The 17,419-nt window shown below is 38.6% G+C and overlaps 1 protein-coding gene, 1 non-coding gene and 1 pseudogene across 3 annotated transcripts; 2 read left to right on the top strand and 1 right to left on the bottom strand.

Moving 5' to 3' along the window:
* Positions 1-453: 453 nt before the first annotated feature.
* Positions 454-3,594, bottom strand: Strit1 (small transmembrane regulator of ion transport 1). Of its 2 annotated transcripts, none has more exons than XM_048424838.3 (3): positions 3,427-3,594; positions 654-753; positions 454-537 (listed from the first exon to the last, which is right to left on the bottom strand). In XM_048424838.3, the coding sequence occupies exons 1-2, from the start codon at positions 3,437-3,439 to the stop codon at positions 659-661; spliced, it is 108 nt and encodes a 35-aa protein (XP_048280795.1). In that variant the 5' UTR covers positions 3,440-3,594; the 3' UTR covers positions 454-537; positions 654-658. The 2 variants fall into 2 exon arrangements, with proteins under 2 accessions (XP_048280795.1, XP_085538401.1); XM_085682275.1 differs by having other exon boundaries at positions 654-750; positions 3,427-3,584.
* Positions 3,595-3,962: 368 nt separating this feature from the next.
* LOC148118789 (uncharacterized) lies at positions 3,963-5,452 on the top strand (annotated as a pseudogene).
* Positions 5,453-8,200: 2,748 nt separating this feature from the next.
* On the top strand, positions 8,201-8,306 carry LOC125394241 (U6 spliceosomal RNA). The gene has a single exon (XR_007230145.1). It is a non-coding gene; the product is annotated as a U6 spliceosomal RNA (small nuclear RNA).
* The last annotated feature ends 9,113 nt before the right edge of the window (positions 8,307-17,419 follow it).

Raw genomic sequence — 17,419 nt, 5'->3', positions numbered from 1 at the left:
ATAAATATTCCCTTTGGAGTTTTCAAAGGCAGTGTATGAAAGCGCTCCTCTACCACAGCCTTACCGACACAAGTGACGTCAAACATTTTTATCTGTTACACAACTGTAAGCAATGGCCTTTCGGTATGGTTTAAATTACACTTTTCATTATGAACCAGAGCGAAGATGCAAGTTTTTCAGTTGTTCTTTGTCTTCTGTTTATTTTTTGTCCTTTAGTCCATTTATCCATTTTGGAAGAAGAATGCAAAACATTTTTAATGGAATTAAATTATCATACTCAACCCTGCTGCTTAATGTGTTTTTAGCCATAGTGAAGCATATATTTCCTACTTTCTTGACACAGAAAACTCCACCTGAATTTTCTATATTTTATATCTGTAATTGGATCAGGTTCTTAAGATATTCTTAGGCAAACAAATTCTAGCTTCCAGAAGATACGAAACACTGCAGCTGTTTAATATGAGACACCTTTAATGATCAATCATGTTCATGTTTTTCTTAGTTCTTCTAAGTGGTATCAGCCTGAAGTCTTCTTGCCTGAATGACAAAACATTTCATTAGCAAAACAGAAACGACCAGTGCTAGAATAATTATGCCACGAAAAAAAAACAAAAAACAAACAAACAAAAAAACTTCATTGCTGAAACCCTTACTTTTTCTAAGAGAAGACAATGTAGACCACGATGATGCAGCCTACAATCCATCCAACCAGGAGAAGAACGGGAACCATGAGCTGTGGCGATGTTGACTCTGCTTAAAAGCAATGGAAACAGATTAAATAGATCTTTTCGGCATCAAACTTTAAACAGAAAAACAACGAAAGATCTCTGGGGGAGCTAAGGAAAAGTGCACTCTGGTCAGGGTCAGACTTGAGTATTTTTGTCCTGTTTTCTTCAGAAGACCCCCTGCCACTGAATGATAAATGCTGGATATTTAAAATAGAAGTTTCAGGTTCAAACCATAGGTCACCTTTTTACAGTTCCATGACCTTGTGCAGTTTTGAATTTTTGTTTTGTTTTGGTTTTTTTTTTGCTTTGTTTTTCGAAACAAGGTTTCTCTGTAGCTTTGAAACCTGTCCTGGAACTAGCTCTTTTAGACCAGGCTGGTCTCGAACTCACAAAGATCCACCTGCCTCTGCCTCCCAAGTACTGGAATTAAAGGCATGTGCCACCACCGCCTGGCTGTAGTTTTGAATTTGAAGTTTCCGTGGAACTTGAAGTGTCTACCTCCCGGCTGCTTCCTCAGTCAAGTGGTATGGTGTGTGCAAAGCTTTGCAAACTTGAACCACCACCGCGCCTGTGTTTAGTGGATACAGAACCTACTCGGGAGCTTGTTCGGCAATGGGTCTAGCAGCTGTTTACATAACAGCAATCCAATATAACTGTTAGTAATTCCCACTAAAGTGAATTTCTCATAACATACAGGATTAAATTGTTTTGAGAATTGCTCTTGATCTCAATAACTGACTTTCATCTTGAATTTCACAGGAAAAGGAAAACATCAGACCTTACATAATCATCATCAGAAAAAAAAAGAATTTATTTCTTTAAAGTCATTCACTATCACCACGAGCACTAAGCTTGACTACAGGCAATAATAATCCAGCACACATGAAAGACACTTGTATAATGTCTCATTTCCGGCTGGTACCTCATCTGGAGAAAAGCAATTTATAAACATAATTTTCTGTAATACTTATGGCATATATCCCACACAAAATACTGGGAAGTGGCACAGACAAAACATATTACAGAATTAATGTCTCTGTGTTAAGGACTAAGACATAGTCTCAATTGAAGAATATAGTGAGATCACACGCCATTAGCTAAAAGAGAGAATGAATGTTCTTAGCAATTGCAGTCCCACTACAATTTCCATCACTTCAAATGTGAAGGGTGCTTAATGCTATTAAAATAACGATATCAGGAGATGAGGTACTTCTAAAATTAGAAGATACTTTCAGAATAGACAACTTTCTGAAGCTTAAATGAATTTTAATAGTTTCAATGTTCTTCATGAAATGTTGAAGTCTTCCTTATCTGACAAAAGGGGATTTTCTTGCTTCTCCTGTTTGTGACCTTGAGCAAGGCATAATGCACAGGAGGGGGAACCTCCTCCTTACCTGCCTTGTGCTGTGGCTTTAATGGTAAAGCAAAGATTATGAGACATACTTTAGTCTCATTTGGGAGAAAGATTTTTTGTGAATTAAGATGCCAATATAATAAAACTATGTGACGGTATTTTTTTTATTCATGTAAGTGATACAGTACTTCCGACAGCTTCAAAGAACTTGAAAATTAGTAGATATTTCAACTGAATATAAATGTTTAATGCAAGTGTACTTTAATAAAACGTTATACCACCTGATTTAATAAAATTTGCATTTCTAGCTCTAAGAGTAAATATCTCTTTATTTACTATGCCCTGTAAAGCAATTCAAGTGTCTGTGCATTTTAACCAAGTATAACTGGTCATCTTCTAAGTCCAATATTTTCAGCTCTACCGTCATCTGATGCATCATTTGGAAAAGGTATGACATAAACCCAATGTTCTTCCTAGATCACTTAGATCAATGGCACAAATAAAAATAAAACTTCTCTTTAAATGCAAGAGCCTTTTCAAAATGCTTTACTGTTTGTCCAATTCCCAGCTTACCAAACTGGTTACCACTGGAAGCATTCTTATGGGCACTTCACTGTGGAGCAACACTGCCCAGGCCCAAGGCGTGGTGCCACCACATCCTAGTGACCATGGACACAAATCAAATCTTGTTATGGCTCAGTTTCCTTAAGTGAAAAATAGGGATGATTATATGTAATGTCTCACAATGTTGATTGCTGTCAGGGTTGCAAGCAAAGATTGCCATGTATGTATTTAAAAACTGCTTCTCAGAAAAAGATATATTCAGTCTGTCTATTTAGTCATATTGGAATCAAGTATTTTATAGAACCTTATAAATATGAAACAAGGTTTAAGAATTAGAAACAATAGTTCAGATAGGAAGCATGTCAGAGATGATTAAGCTCAATATTCACATTTGACAGTCATAATGTAGACTCGAAGAAGTGGGAAGACCCCTCCAAATTTACACAGCCATCCTGCAGAAAAACTCAACTGTTCTTACTACTGGTCTAACAAGCCCACCCCAAGATCTCAAACACAGTTCAACATCGAGAAACAAATAGTCTATAATTCACCTTTCCCCCCCCAAAAAAAAAAAAAAAATCAGGTATGAAATTATTCTGTCTCACTGATCATTTCAAAATTATTCATTTTACAAACATGGGCCCACATATTTAATAGCTTTTTGCAGCCACTGTTTCTTTAGCAGAGAGCCTACCTTCCTCAGGATCAAAATGCTAAGAAACAAAGTAAAATAGGCGGGAAGCTATTTCTGCCAAGAAACCCCCTCGCCTTGCAGCTTACCTTTTGCAGCCATTATTTCTATTGTTGGGTGGCTTAGTCAGGGCCACGCGGCTTCCTTCCTTATTGTTTTTCTGTGCCTCTTTGAACTTTAAATAGAGAGAGATCTGCAGAGTGTGGCAGCTGCTGCTCTCCCGCTGCCAATTGTCTACAGGGTGACAGTAGTCATTGGAGAACACAGCTCCCCTGTCTCCCATTTAACCTTTATTGTGGAGGAAAAAAAGAGGCTATGTATTGTGTGTGTCCTAAACAAGTCAGTAAGCTGAGTTTTCCCGACGCACAGGTGTGCAGATTGCTTATTCGCTCAATGTTACAGACAAGAACGGAGTGTTCACTGAAAACGCTATGCAAATTCAAAATGAAATTGACAGTGTTCGTTCTATCCAGGAAGGAAGGGGGGATGAAATATTAGTAACAAAAGACTTGGCAGTTGGAGAGACTTGAGTTCAGAGTATAACCCTACAACTTCTGTAGCGAAGTCCAGGCTCCTTAACCAAGGTACCAGTTTGATTTCAGTGGCAACAACAATAGTTACTGTAATGGCTATTCTTGGTTGTCACACAAGCAAGTTACATGAAGAAGTTGTCTACATTCCTATGGTTTATACTCCTGTTACAATGCTGTCTGCTGCCAAGTCCGTATCTATGGACTCATGGTGTGCTCCCTGTGTTTAGTTGACTGAGAAGAGACTAGGGACTGACTCATTGATGGTTCTGTATGTTATGCAGGAACCACGCAAAAATGGACAGCTGCAGCATTACAACCCCTTTCTGGGACAACCCTGAAAGATACTAGAAAAGGGAACTCTTCACAGTGGGCGGAACTTCGGGCAGTACACATGGTATTACAGTTTGTTTGGAAGAAGAAATGGCCAGATGTACAATTGTTCACTGAGCTGTAGCCAATAGATTGGCTTGATGGTCAGATTCTTGGAACAAGCATGACCAGAAAATGGGTGAGAAAGACATCTGGAAAAGAAGTTTGTGGGTAGATCTCTCCAAAAGGGCAAAAGATGTAAAGATATTTGTGTCCCATGTAAAAATGCTCATCCAAAGGTGACTTCAGCTAAAAAGAAGTTCAATAACCAAGTAGATAGGATGACCTGTTCTGTGGACAATCTGCCTGTTTCTCCAGCCGTTCCTGTCATTGTTCAATGGGCACATGAACAAAGTGACTATGATGACAGAGATGAGGGTTATACACATGGGCTCATGTATGGACATGGACAACATCCTCTCACCAAAGCTGACCTGGCTACAGCAGCCGCTGAGTGCCATATCTGCCAACAACAGAGACGAACACTAAGCTCCAGATATGGCAGCATTCCCCAGGGTGACCAACCAGCAACCTGGTGGCAGGTTGACTACATTGAACCACTTCATCCATGATCAGGACAACAGTTTGTCTTTACTGGAGTAGAAACGTTTTATGATTATAGATCTGCTTTCCTGCATGTAATGCTTCTTCCAAAATCAGCCCCGTTGGACTTACAGGATGCCTATCCAATGTTGTGGTATTACACAGTATTACTTATGATCAAGGAAATCACTTCACAGCCAGAAAAGTGTAAACTTGAGCCCATGATCATGGAATCCACTGGTGTTAGTGTCTCCTCACTAACCTGAAATAGCTGACTGGATAGAACAATGAAATGGCCTTTTCAAGACACAGTTACAGCACCAATTAGTTGCTGTCTGTCTGGAGGACTGGGGCAGGATTCTCCAGAAAGCAGTCTATGCTTGGAGTCAGCCACCAATATATGGTCCAGTTTCCTCCCATGGCCAGAATCCACAGGTCCAGGAATCAAGGACTAGAAAAGGGAATAGCGTCCCTCACTATTGCCCCTAATGACCCACTAGGAATATTTTTGCTTCCTGTTCTCCCTACCTTAAGTCCTGCTGACCTAAGAGTTATAGTTCCAGAGGAGGAAGTGTTCCTGTCAGGAGCTACAACAAACATTCCATTGCACTGGAAGCTCAGACTTCTCCTGTTCACTTTGGGCTTCAATCCCCTTAAACTAACGGGTTAAGAAAGGAATAACAGTGTTAGAAGAGGTGATTGATCCAGATTACAGTGGGGAACTGGTGTTGCTTCTCCACGATGGAGGTAAGAAAGCTTATGTCTGGAGTGCAGCTGATTCTTTAGGGCATCTCTTGGTGCTACTGTGTCCTGTGATTAAAGTCAGTAGGAAACTACAACAGTCTCATCCAGGCAGGATGACAAGGGGCACAGACCCTTCAGGAATAAAATTATGGCTCAATTCTCCAGGAAAATAGCCAAGACCTGTTGAAGTGGTTGCTGAGGATGGGAGTAAACACAGAATGGGTTGTAGAAGAAGATGGTTATAAACGCCAGCTAAGGCAACGTGACAGAAATGAGGGTTATATTTGATATGCGTGTTTCTGTTAGATTTTGTTAAAAACAAGTTTGTACAGATATTTGTGTCTTCTTGCCTCAATTTCTTTATCATGTTATGTAACATCAATTATAAGAGAATGTCAATGGTTATTGTCTTTAAGTTTGAAATACTAAAGAATACCCACCAAGGGACATCCCCACCTATTCTAAATTTATAATGCATTTAGAGTTGTATAAGTTATAGTTATAATATATTAGGCATAACTTTGACCTAAATATATAACGTGTTTGCAATTGTACATGGGATAGTTGCATAATGTTTTGGCATTATTATGACCTGGTTATTGTTCTCATTTGGAAATTATGACATAATTAATGATTGTGTGTCAAGTTGTAATGGCTATTTTATTTGTCAATTTGACTACATCTGGAACCAACTAAAATCCAAAAACAGAAGGGCAAATGTGTGAGGGAGGGATTTTTGCTTCATTTATAATAGTAAGATCTACTTCTAATCCAGATCTTGAGTTGTGAAGACACACCTTTAATCCAAATCATATGTATTGGAAAAATCCCCTCTAGTGTGGTGTCCTGCTGGAAGCCTAGATAAGAACACGGAAGAAGGAAGTTTTACTCTTTGCCTGCTTTCTCTCATATTGCTAGCAAGTCCATTCCTTCATTGGCTTTAGACCCTGCTTCTTCAAGATTATAGCATATACTGAAGACCAGCTGAGATATACAACCCTGGGGACTGAGTAAGCCAGCAAGCAGTACTTCTCCAAGACCTCTACCTCAGCTCCTGCCTCCAGGCTTCTGCCCTGTTTAAGTTCCTGTCCTGACTTCTTTCAATGATAAACAGTAATATGGAAGTGTAAGCCAAAGAAACCTTTTTCCTCTCCAACTTGCTTTTTGGTCACGGTGTGTCATTGCAACAATATAAACCCTAACAAAGACATGCGCCAAGGGAATTGCATAAAAGTGATGTAAAAATACTGTGAAATATAAACAGCTCTTTCTTACCATTGCAGGAGAATAAATCAAATGATTCCCCTTTTCTTTGAACCCCTCTAAAACCATAAAGTGTTCATTTAAATGTACTAGGAGCTACAACACTATGCCAGTGCCTATCATTTTCAGAGAGCAGTCACAAGCTTGATATTATTAGCAATGTATAAAAATAGGGCATTTCATTTTCCGAAATCCAACCTGGTTTATGTAATATGGCCCAGACCATCCTTGAGATTCTCATCAGAATCACTTTAATTTTGGAGTCCGGATGGAAAGTTTTTGCAAAGTGACCCTGTGGCTAATTCCCCCAATCTCCAGTATGAAATTAGAAAAGTTTTCTTGTAAAGAGACAGGTCTTGCCTGACCAAATGCATTTCCACAGAGCTTTGAGAACCATGTTCCCTTGCAAATGACGGGTGCAAGCCCTGCTGGGAATGCTGTGGTTCTCCATTTGGGAGAGAATATGACCCAAATTCTCTCATGCACACACCAGAGAAACCCGATTCCTCTACTCTCAAACTTCCAGTGCGGGCTCTGTCATACTTCAGTCCTTAATGCTATGTAAATCCAGACTTTCCCCACCTTGCCAAGAGTCATGGCTACTCAGGAAGATCAGATAGAAAAGATATAAGCTCGAGGCAAGCCTCATTTTAAACTAAAACATAAAGAGGCTGGGGATGTTAACCAGCGGTGAAGTCATTCCCTAACATAGATAAGGCCCTGGGTTGAACTCCCATTAACCCAGTAACAAAACAAGACAAAATATACTTCCACACAGAGGCAATAAAAATATTTGACTCTCTACTTTAAGCAATATATAGAATATGGGACCACAAGCATGTTTATGCCATTTAATCCAAATTGTCACATCTCTATGCCTCCAGATCAACACTGAAGAAACATCTGCCTATGTCAGATAATATATGTAACAAAAGGATATTCTAATCAAGTAGCCTTGGGAATATTTTTTCCAATACATTAAACAAAAGTGCAATCATGGTTAAAGAAAAAAAAAACAGAAACAAAAGCCTGAAGAATGATCATGAGCTCCTATAAAAATTATTTATTTATTCATTTTAATGAGTAGAAAAAACTATAGATCTTTCAAATGTAGACTACAATGTTCTGGTAAGTTAAGATACTGTGTAGTAATCTATCCAGAATATTCAGATTATCCATAAATGTAAATATTTATAATTTCAAATGAAAACATGTTATATAACGGAAAATACAACATTCAAAAGAAATAATCAAGTTGCCCTTACCCAAAGACACAGATAAACACATATGCAAGGACAAAGTAATTTGTTTTAGTTAGGTAAAAAGAGGATTGTGAAAGTGTCCACATTTTCAACACTAATTTCCATTTTAATTATCTATGCTTTCTTTCGGTACAAGAGATGGTGCTATTGTGTTCACTTTGGGAGCATATCTACTAAAACTGGAAAAACACACTGAAGTCTAGCATGGCCACTGTGCAGGATGATTCATCAATTCCAGAAGCAGACGATACAATTACATGTACTGAATGTATAGAAAGTTCATTCAACAAAATTATAGCAGGAAAGTCCTCAATGACAGAGAAAGAAATGGGCATCCAAACACAGAGGCATTTAGGACCCAAAAGTATGACGAGAGCACCTCTGTATGGCTTGCTACATAATCAAAATAACAAAAACAAAAAGAAAATAAGCTCTATTTAAAAGATATGAGGTAAGACACCTACGTAGTTATAAATACAGGCATATAAAAATAGTAGATTTCTTGTCAGCAACCCAAAACACCAGGAAGTCATGTAATGTATATAGCAAGTCCTTCAAGTAAACACTAGACAACTGGCATTGCTATGTTAAGCAAATCTATCCTTTAAAATTGATAGAAAAGGATTGGAGAGATGATTTAAAAAATAAAAGCAACAGTGTTCTTGCAGAGTACCAGAGTTTGATTCCCAGCATCTGCAACAGGCAGCTCACAACTGCTTGTAGCTCCCTCTCTGGGAGGATGCATCACTGCTGTCTCCTGAAGTCACCTGAAAACACACACACACATGCGCACACATGCACACACACACACACACATACAATTTAAAAATAATAAAAATAAGTCTTTTTTAAATTGACAGAAAGTAAATTTATTTCAAAATAAACGCAAACTAAGAAAGTCCATGACTTCCAAGCCAGCCAGTCCTGCAGAAGATTCTCTCAGGAATAAAATGTAGGGGAGGGAAAAGGCATTTCAGTTACTCCAGCACAAGAAGGAACACATTTTGTGAGAGAAATAAATGAACAAGTGAGAACTGGAAGAAATCTGTCATGTTTACAATGCAATAAGCCAGTAAACCCCTTATATGAATTGAGGAGAAAGAAAAGACCAAGCAATAATTGAAACAACCAGAAAAAAACCCTCAAAACCACAAGAATTTGTACATCTCTCTCAACAATAACCTTAAATGTAAATGGCCTGAACTCATCAATCATCTGCATCTCCTCAGATGCAGCAACTGACTGGACTAAAATACAAAACTGAGATATTTGAAGTCTCCGAGAAACACACCTCAACCAGGCAGTGGTGGCGCACACCTTTAATCCCAGCACACAGGAAGCAGAGGAAGGAAGATCTCTGTGAGTTTGAGGCCAGCCTGGTCTACAAGAGGTAGTTTCAGGACAGGCTCCAAAGCTACCGTGAAATCCTGCCTCAAAAACCAAACAAACAGAAAAAAGGAAAAGGAAGAAAAAGAAGAAGGAAAAACACACGTCACCGGCATAAAATGTCCATAGACAAAGGATCCGATGGTGAATGTCAGTCTGTCAAGGAAATGGAAGTGAGAAGCAAGGTGGAATAACTGCTCTGCTATCTGATAAAGCAAGCTCAGAGCCAAAATTAGTCAGCAGAGATAAAGACTGCCACAACATATTAATAAGTGGGAAAATCATCAAAAAGATACAGTAACTATAAACATATATGCATTAAACATTGGAGCCACCACAAGATTAAACTCTAAAATGACCCTGAATTATCCAGTCAGTAAAAGATCTAAAGAGCTGAATGGACAGTTTGCCAAAGAGAGCATATAAGTGTCCACTACATTGCCAAAATGTGTTTAGCATCCTTCCCCAGCCATCAGCAAATGTAAGTGAAAACTGCGGTGAGCTTCCATTTTACCAGTCAGAATGGCTATGACCAAGAAAACAAATGACAACCATTTCTGGCAAGGATGAGAGGAAAGAGGAATCTTTATATATTATTGGTGAAAATATGTTCATAAGGTTTGGCCATTATAGAAGTCTATGTGGAGTTTCCTCGAAACACGAAAATAGAATTACCACATGACCCAGCTATACAATTCCTGGGTATATATTCAAGGCACGGTGCTCCCCTACCACAAAGATTCACAGATATCCATACTTGTTGCTGCAGTGTTCACAATAGCTAAGAAAAGGAGTCAGCCTTGAGATCTACATATATATATATATATATATATATATATATATATATATATATATATAATGGTGAATAACTTTCAGCTTTGAGAAAAAATTAAATCAAACATGGATAAAACTGGAGAATATTATGTTAAGGAAAATAAGCCAGACTCAGACAAATACATTTTCTTTCCTGTATGTGTGTGTGTGTGTGTGTGTGTCTGTATATGTCTTGGTCTGTGTGTCTGTGTGTCTTTGTCTAAATCTTTGAATTTGAATGTATGTATGATAAACTAAGAAAGGGGCTCCTGAGATGGGAAGGAAAGATCTTAAAGGAGGGAGGGAGAGAAGGAAAAGAAGCAGTTGAATGTCTGTGACGGGAAAGCAAAAGATGATTACTACCTTGGGGAAAGAAGATCAGCAAATGGGTACAGAGCAATGGGAGTAGACCATGCGGCAGGGGACCAAATAAGAACAAAGTATTATAAGTGTATGAAAACGTCATAATGATACCAATTTCTTTGTATGTTGACTCTAAAATTAATAAAGACAAAAATACCCTGTTATTAATATCATTGCTATCCCTTTGGAGTTTGGAAGGGATTATTTTAAAATTGATTATTTTTCTTACTTAGCTATGTAAACAAAGCATGGAGGTAGGATAATACAGCAAACATAAATTGTCCAGACTTTGGAAAGAGCTCAGTCCAGAATCTCATTTCCTTGGAATCTCGTATATAATATCTTTTTTATTTCCAGAAAAAATATTTTATTCGTCAACAGACTGGTTTCATTTTGAGTTCATAAATTGAAGGGCCTGTATTTGATCACTTTCAAATCTTCTCTCCAGACATGCTATTTCAAAACATTTCCTGTTTCAACTTTACATACTGTATTAAATCTTTAACTGTTAATATTTTTATTCTCAAGGTGACATTAGCTTCTTCTGAAATACGTAAACTAAAAAGCTCAAGGTATTTCATTCCTTATTCAAGATAAATCACAAGCCCTTACTTTCAAATATTTTAACTACCAATCTGTTTGATTTTATTAGATAAATCTGGATGTAGCAGATGTCAAAAATATCTTGACTTAGTGAATGACTGATTGGCTGGATGGAGGTGCATGGATGCATGGGTGCATGGATATAAGGATACATGTGTATATGGATGCATGAGTGCATGGGTGAATGAGTACATGGGTGCATGATTGCATTGGTGAATGGGGTGCATATGTACATGGGTGAATGAGTGCACTGCTGCATGGTTGCATGGGTGCATGGACACGTGGGTGCGTAGGTGCATGAGTACACAGGTGGAAGACAAAAACCAATAAGGTAGCTTATCTTACTCTCTACTAAAGGATTTATTTATGACAATACCTAAGGAAATAAGACAAAACTGGTTATTACAGCCACATAATATATGCTCTTGAAAATGGTACTTTATCATCTACTTAATTAATGACTGCATTAGAAAAAAATCTATAACTGAAGATGTGATCAAAAGGAAGAGGGAAATCAGTAAAGAAATGCCTTTCTAAAATATCTCTTCTTCATAAAGGCAACCAGAAAGCTTGCTAGAGTTTAAGTGTCATGTTTTTATAGAATTCTAGAAACTGGAGAAAATTTTACTGCAGGTTGAGAAAATCTTTATAAATCTGCCTGAATCTCCATAAGAATAGGCAGACCTTGTGGTCATATCATTTGGCCTACTCCTATCTCCAGCTCTGTAAGTGAACTTGAAAATGAAACCCAAGATCCCACAGAGCTGTGAAACCAATAGCCTGGCAGCCACCACAGGGCACAGAGCGGGCACCTTCTAAGTCTCATTCCCAGAAAACCATCATCTTTTAACCTGTCTAGTGATTGTCTAAAGACCCACTGGCAAGGCATTACTTGACCAGACTCGAAGCTTACCCAGTATAAAGCTCCTGCACAGAGCATTTGACAAAAACACATTAGAGACTGTAAACTGGGGTTCCCAGGAAGAAATTGGACCTGGAAGCTGAGGGCTGAGAGAATTTCTGTGACTGTAGAGAAATGTTATCTCAGGTTCAGACTTAGATTTGTGGATCACTTAGCTCCTTCCTAGCCATTTCCTGATCACCTTGGTGTCTGGTCTAACATCCTGTGACTATTGCAAGAAACATTTAGAGATGTAGCAACGAAAGAGACCACTATTTTCCACCAACCCAAAAACTAAGAGATCTTTAATGGCATTTGAAGTTTGTAGCCAAGATTTCCCCAAGCTGAAAAAATCCTCCCCTCTTGATGCTCACACCAATGTCTTATTTTAAAATAATGAATTTTAAAATGGGGTTTTATTTATGATTCTCTTCGTTATGTTACTGTTAAAACTTAATGGCATTAGTGCTGTGTTGGAGCATAGTATTTAGGATAACTTAAATCCATGTTCACATGCCATGGCTCCTCAAATTCAGCTTCAAGATGAACAAACTCTTAGTCCTTTTGAGGTGAGAGCTGTGTATCCTGAGACATTGTCTTTTGTTTTTATTTTTTGTTTAGTGTGTATGTGTACGGTACTTTTATTATTGCTGCTTACATTGTTAAAGCAATTATTTAACATCACAGCAAACCACATACTAGTATAAAACACTTAAAAGAAGAAACTAAGGAATAAGATATCCTTGCAGGCTTTGAAAAGCGACACATATCGCTGGTAATCTAGGAGGCTGCAGGTATAGTCCGACTTTACGGAGCCATAACTGTCAGGAAAGACCTGAGGAAGACTACAAACTCTGCCCTATGGCAAACCTCAAAGCTCAAGAAAGAAAGGAAATGACACAGCCGCCTTAAAGACCAGCACGTTCACAGGGCCCATTGTCAGAGTCTGGGTCTCACTGGTCCCAGGTATTTAACCTCTGTTCAATCATTAGCTGGCAATTAAACCAAGTGAACAGAAACTTCTGTGACTACATACAACAGAATACAGATGGTACAAAACAAGTTCAGAGCGTTACTAAGCAAACAACCGTAACAACAACAACAAACCCTTTGAAGAATCTGATTAAGAGTTGCCAAATTAAATTACTCAAAATACCTAGGGTTTTTTGCTGTTGTTTTTGTTTTCCATAGAAAAAGTCATGAGACATACAAAAGAACAAAACCGTTTGACCCAGGCCTAGAGGTAAGAGACCATCAGAAGTTAAGTCACTCCTCAGATTCCAATGGGGTCATGTCCTAAATATCATTGTAAGTTGAAAAGTTGTCAAAAAAAATCCAGGCAGTGGTGGTATAGGCCTTTAATCCCAGCACTGGGGAGGCAGAGGCAGACAGATCTTTGTGAGTTTGAGACCAGCCTGGTCTACAAGAGCTAGTTCCAAGACAGGCTTCAAAGCTGCAGAGAAACCCTGTCTCGAAAAACAAAAGAGAGAAAGAGAGAGAAAGAGAGAGAGAGAGAGAGAGAGAGAGAGAGAGAGAGAGAGAGAGAGAGAGAGAGAACACTTAACAATAGCCTTGGGTAAAGACAAATAGCACAATTCCTGTTATTACAACAAAACACTATTTCATCTATGGAATGCTGTACTGAAAACCTATGGGTATACTACCATAGTAAAGTCATTTTCTCCCACTTCTGATGAGACTTGAGAATATCTGATAATAGGAATTCGGTCACTGACGCTTAACAAAGCTGTAACAGGCATAATGTTCTTGAGGAAGGTGTCAGGTATGGACGGCAGATTTCGTCTCCTTTTTGTTTTGTTTCTTTACAGTGAACAAGAGCATCCCATCCCTGCCTGTTGGCTCCTGATAGTCTCTGTCACTGGCATTCATTTCTTTTAGCAACCATACCCCACTGTTGGTATCAGAAGATGCCAACCACAAGCTTTATTAGCTTGTTCTTCTTCAATGCCTCAGACCCATATTGTCAATCCTCTGCCTCTCTTCTTTACTTCTTCCATCACTGGGTTTGATCTTCTCCTTATTGGAACGATCTTTGGCCACTAAAGAGGAAAATTCATGACTTATCCTCTTTGCCAATGCCCAGCTCAAATTGCTTCTTATATCAACTCCAATAATCTTGGTTAAAGCATCTGAATATGTCTTCAAAACTTTTATCAAATTGCATTTATGTGTGAATTCTGTGTGATTCCTTCAATTCTGCAGTAAAATTTTGGGTGGAATTTAGAACAACAAACCTGTCCAAAGCTCTCAGACCATTTCAGTAACCCACAGAAACACTTGGCCTACATAGCTTGTTTCGGATAATAAACTGACATTATTCAGCCTTAGACATTGTTTGACTGAATGTGGCTGTTTCCAGAAGCAAATACACATCTTAATATGAGTATGTAGGTGATTGACATGCTGTGAAAGCCTGGAATCATTGTCAAAAACCAGAATAATCTCAAAGGGGGAGTCATTTGCCTACAGCATTTTCTTGCTTGTGGAAGGAAATAATTAAAGCCAGTCTTCAAGGATTGTAGATATCATCTAAGCTTTCATGTTATGGAAATAATAAAGTAGGAACAGGTAAATGTCACATTCCTTGAAAGGTCTGGTTCTCTCCAAGCACTAAATTATTAAAAGCTTTCATTTGAACCTTGTAGCATTTTGACCCCAAACCAGCATGACACAGTCTTTGAAAGCCTTCAAATTTAAAACTGTCTCAGACTATTGATGAATGTATGAATGCTGTAGCATATGCCCCAAGAAAAAGTGGGTTTTTCCTTAGTATTAATTGTTTCTTCTGGCAGGTAGTTCTTATCTACAGTTATCCTATGAGATCCATCTCAAAAGCTTCAGCTCCTGCTTCCTCATCAACAACCTCTATATTATAGACTAAGCGCCATTTGAAGATTGAAGCCATTTATGAAGCTGTGAACATTAGCGTTTCTGCAAAATAATCAGTATGCTCTCCTAGTGCCTTCAAAGGTCTTGCCACAGCCTAAATTATCACCAGGATAAGTAATATTCATTATCTCTCTGACCTTCCATTCATACGACGAGGTGTAGTGTGACGGCCAGCTTGTTGGGGTCTCTGTCTCACCCGGTACCCCACAACCGGCATACCCCAAGGAAAATCACACACAAGACTCCATAAGATTATAAACTGATTGGCCCATTAGGTCAGGCTTCTTATTAGTCCTTGTAACTTGTATTAATCCATTATGGTTATCTATGTTAGCCACACGGCTCAGTACCTGTCTCAGCGTGGAAGCTCACATGTTGCCTCTTCGGTGGTCTGTACAGGAATGGCGGAGGGAGCTTTCTCCTCTCTAGCCTTCTTCTGTTCTCATTACCCCACCTCTACTTCCTGTCTGGTTGACCCGCCTATACTTCCTACCTGGCCAATCAGCGTTTTATTAAAATATGATTGACAGAATACAGATAATTCTCCCGCACCAACAAGGGATTATTTTCTCATCATCAGTTGGTATAGCTCTTCTCCACGACAACAGTAGAGTTACCTGGCACAGACAACTTTGCTGCATCGCTGATTCAGTTCTCATCCTTGAAACAAAGCTTCTTAAAATAGGGGTTGTAATCCCATACGGATTCATGTGCAGTTACAAACCGTGACTGAAGGGGGGTGGGTCATAAAAATTGGTCACAATCATAACTTCATTCAAAACCCAATTCCTAAGTGGGATGAATCTCATGTTATTGCCAGCAGCACTCACCCAGGATGTATCCCAGGACTTCACTATAGTCATGGTTCTGTGCTCAGAGCATGTACACACTGTGTTCTGCATGTCCTCACACTGTGAACTCCAGTACACTACAGTCATGGTTCTGTGCTCAGAGCATGTACACTCTGCGTTCTTTACGTCCTCACACTGTGAACACCGGCACGCCACCTAAGACAGCGCAGTCCAGATTCTAAAAGACTGTCATGATTATTTACAATGCATAGTAAGTTTTCTGCTCTAACAAAAAATAATAGTAAAATTACAGAAAACAAAGATTTGATGCTCTCCCACTATCATTCTTCGGTGTGTGTCAAACTAGTTGATATTCAGATCGTACTATGTTAAAAGGTTACATTTAAAAAAAAAATCACTGCTTGAGAAATTGAGAAGAGAGGCATAGGGCATCCCCTATGTATCACTGCCCACTCCACTCCTACGCAAATCCCTCTGTCGTTAGCGTCTTCCATGACTGGGTGTAGTTTTAGAATTGATGAACCATCATTGATTTACTGTTATTAACTGAATCCCATTGGTTGTAGCAGAATTCACTCTTGTTGTTGTATATTTTATAGATCTTGACAAACACATAGTGGCATGTATCCATCATTATAATATAATATGAGGTCATTTCACGGCTGGAAATCTCAAGTTCCAGAAAAAATCATCGCTTTTACACTCCATCCCTCCCCTCAGGCCCAGCCACCGGAAAATGCTATTTGATGTTTTTCACTCTTCCCGTTGTGCCATTTCCTGATTGTTCCAGACAAAGCCTGACCTTCACTGACTTGCTGCCACCTGCATGGTGATATGTAGTATGGTTCTTTCATATCTTTCCATACTTTGGTAGCCTTCCGTTTCTCCTTCTAAAGTAATGATCTGCATTGTATAGGCTGGTGTCTATTTGCTTATTCATTACTCGACTGAAGAGTACCTCAATTGTTTCTCTGTATTCATCATTATAAATAACTTTGTACAAAGAAAACAGGTGCTTGAGTTACTCACTTGAGTTTCATCAACAATCCTTCAGTGAAGCTTGGCTTCGGTTACACAGAACATATCTGCAATAGCCATAAACATGTCTCTGTCATTTTTCACTAACCACATATGTATGCAAAGCAGTGTTCTCAGCAATGATGATTAGAAAAATCAAAATATCAGTCAACTCTGGAAAACGTTGGCTATGCCTTGTGTCCTACAGTATTAAATATTTTTCCAAGATTTATTTCATTGGGTAAAAATAAATCAACATGTCCATCCTATTAATGAATAAATTTCCTTTCATCTTTAGTAAAAGGTAAAAATAGATGTGCCCCCAAATAATTATTTTAACTAAATGTCTTTATCATTTTTTATCAGTAAATGCTTGATTGGCATACCTATTTTGTATTCCTGGAGTCACACAAAACTTTCTTAGGCAAAAAGGGGGTCATCAGAGGTAAGAATTAAAGAAGTCTTACTTTAGGTTGCTGGAGGCTGTGAACTGTAAAACTCTACCCAGCGTTTGATGGCTGTTCTTGGCTCGATGCCTTCATGGCGGGCAATTATCTTGAGTT

This window comes from Myodes glareolus, chromosome 20, assembly GCF_982192425.1.
Source record: "Myodes glareolus chromosome 20, mMyoGla1.1, whole genome shotgun sequence".
Taxonomy (NCBI): Eukaryota; Metazoa; Chordata; class Mammalia; order Rodentia; family Cricetidae; genus Myodes; species Myodes glareolus.
Note: the sequence above shows the minus strand (reverse complement) of the source record. Positions and strands in the feature narration are given on the sequence as shown.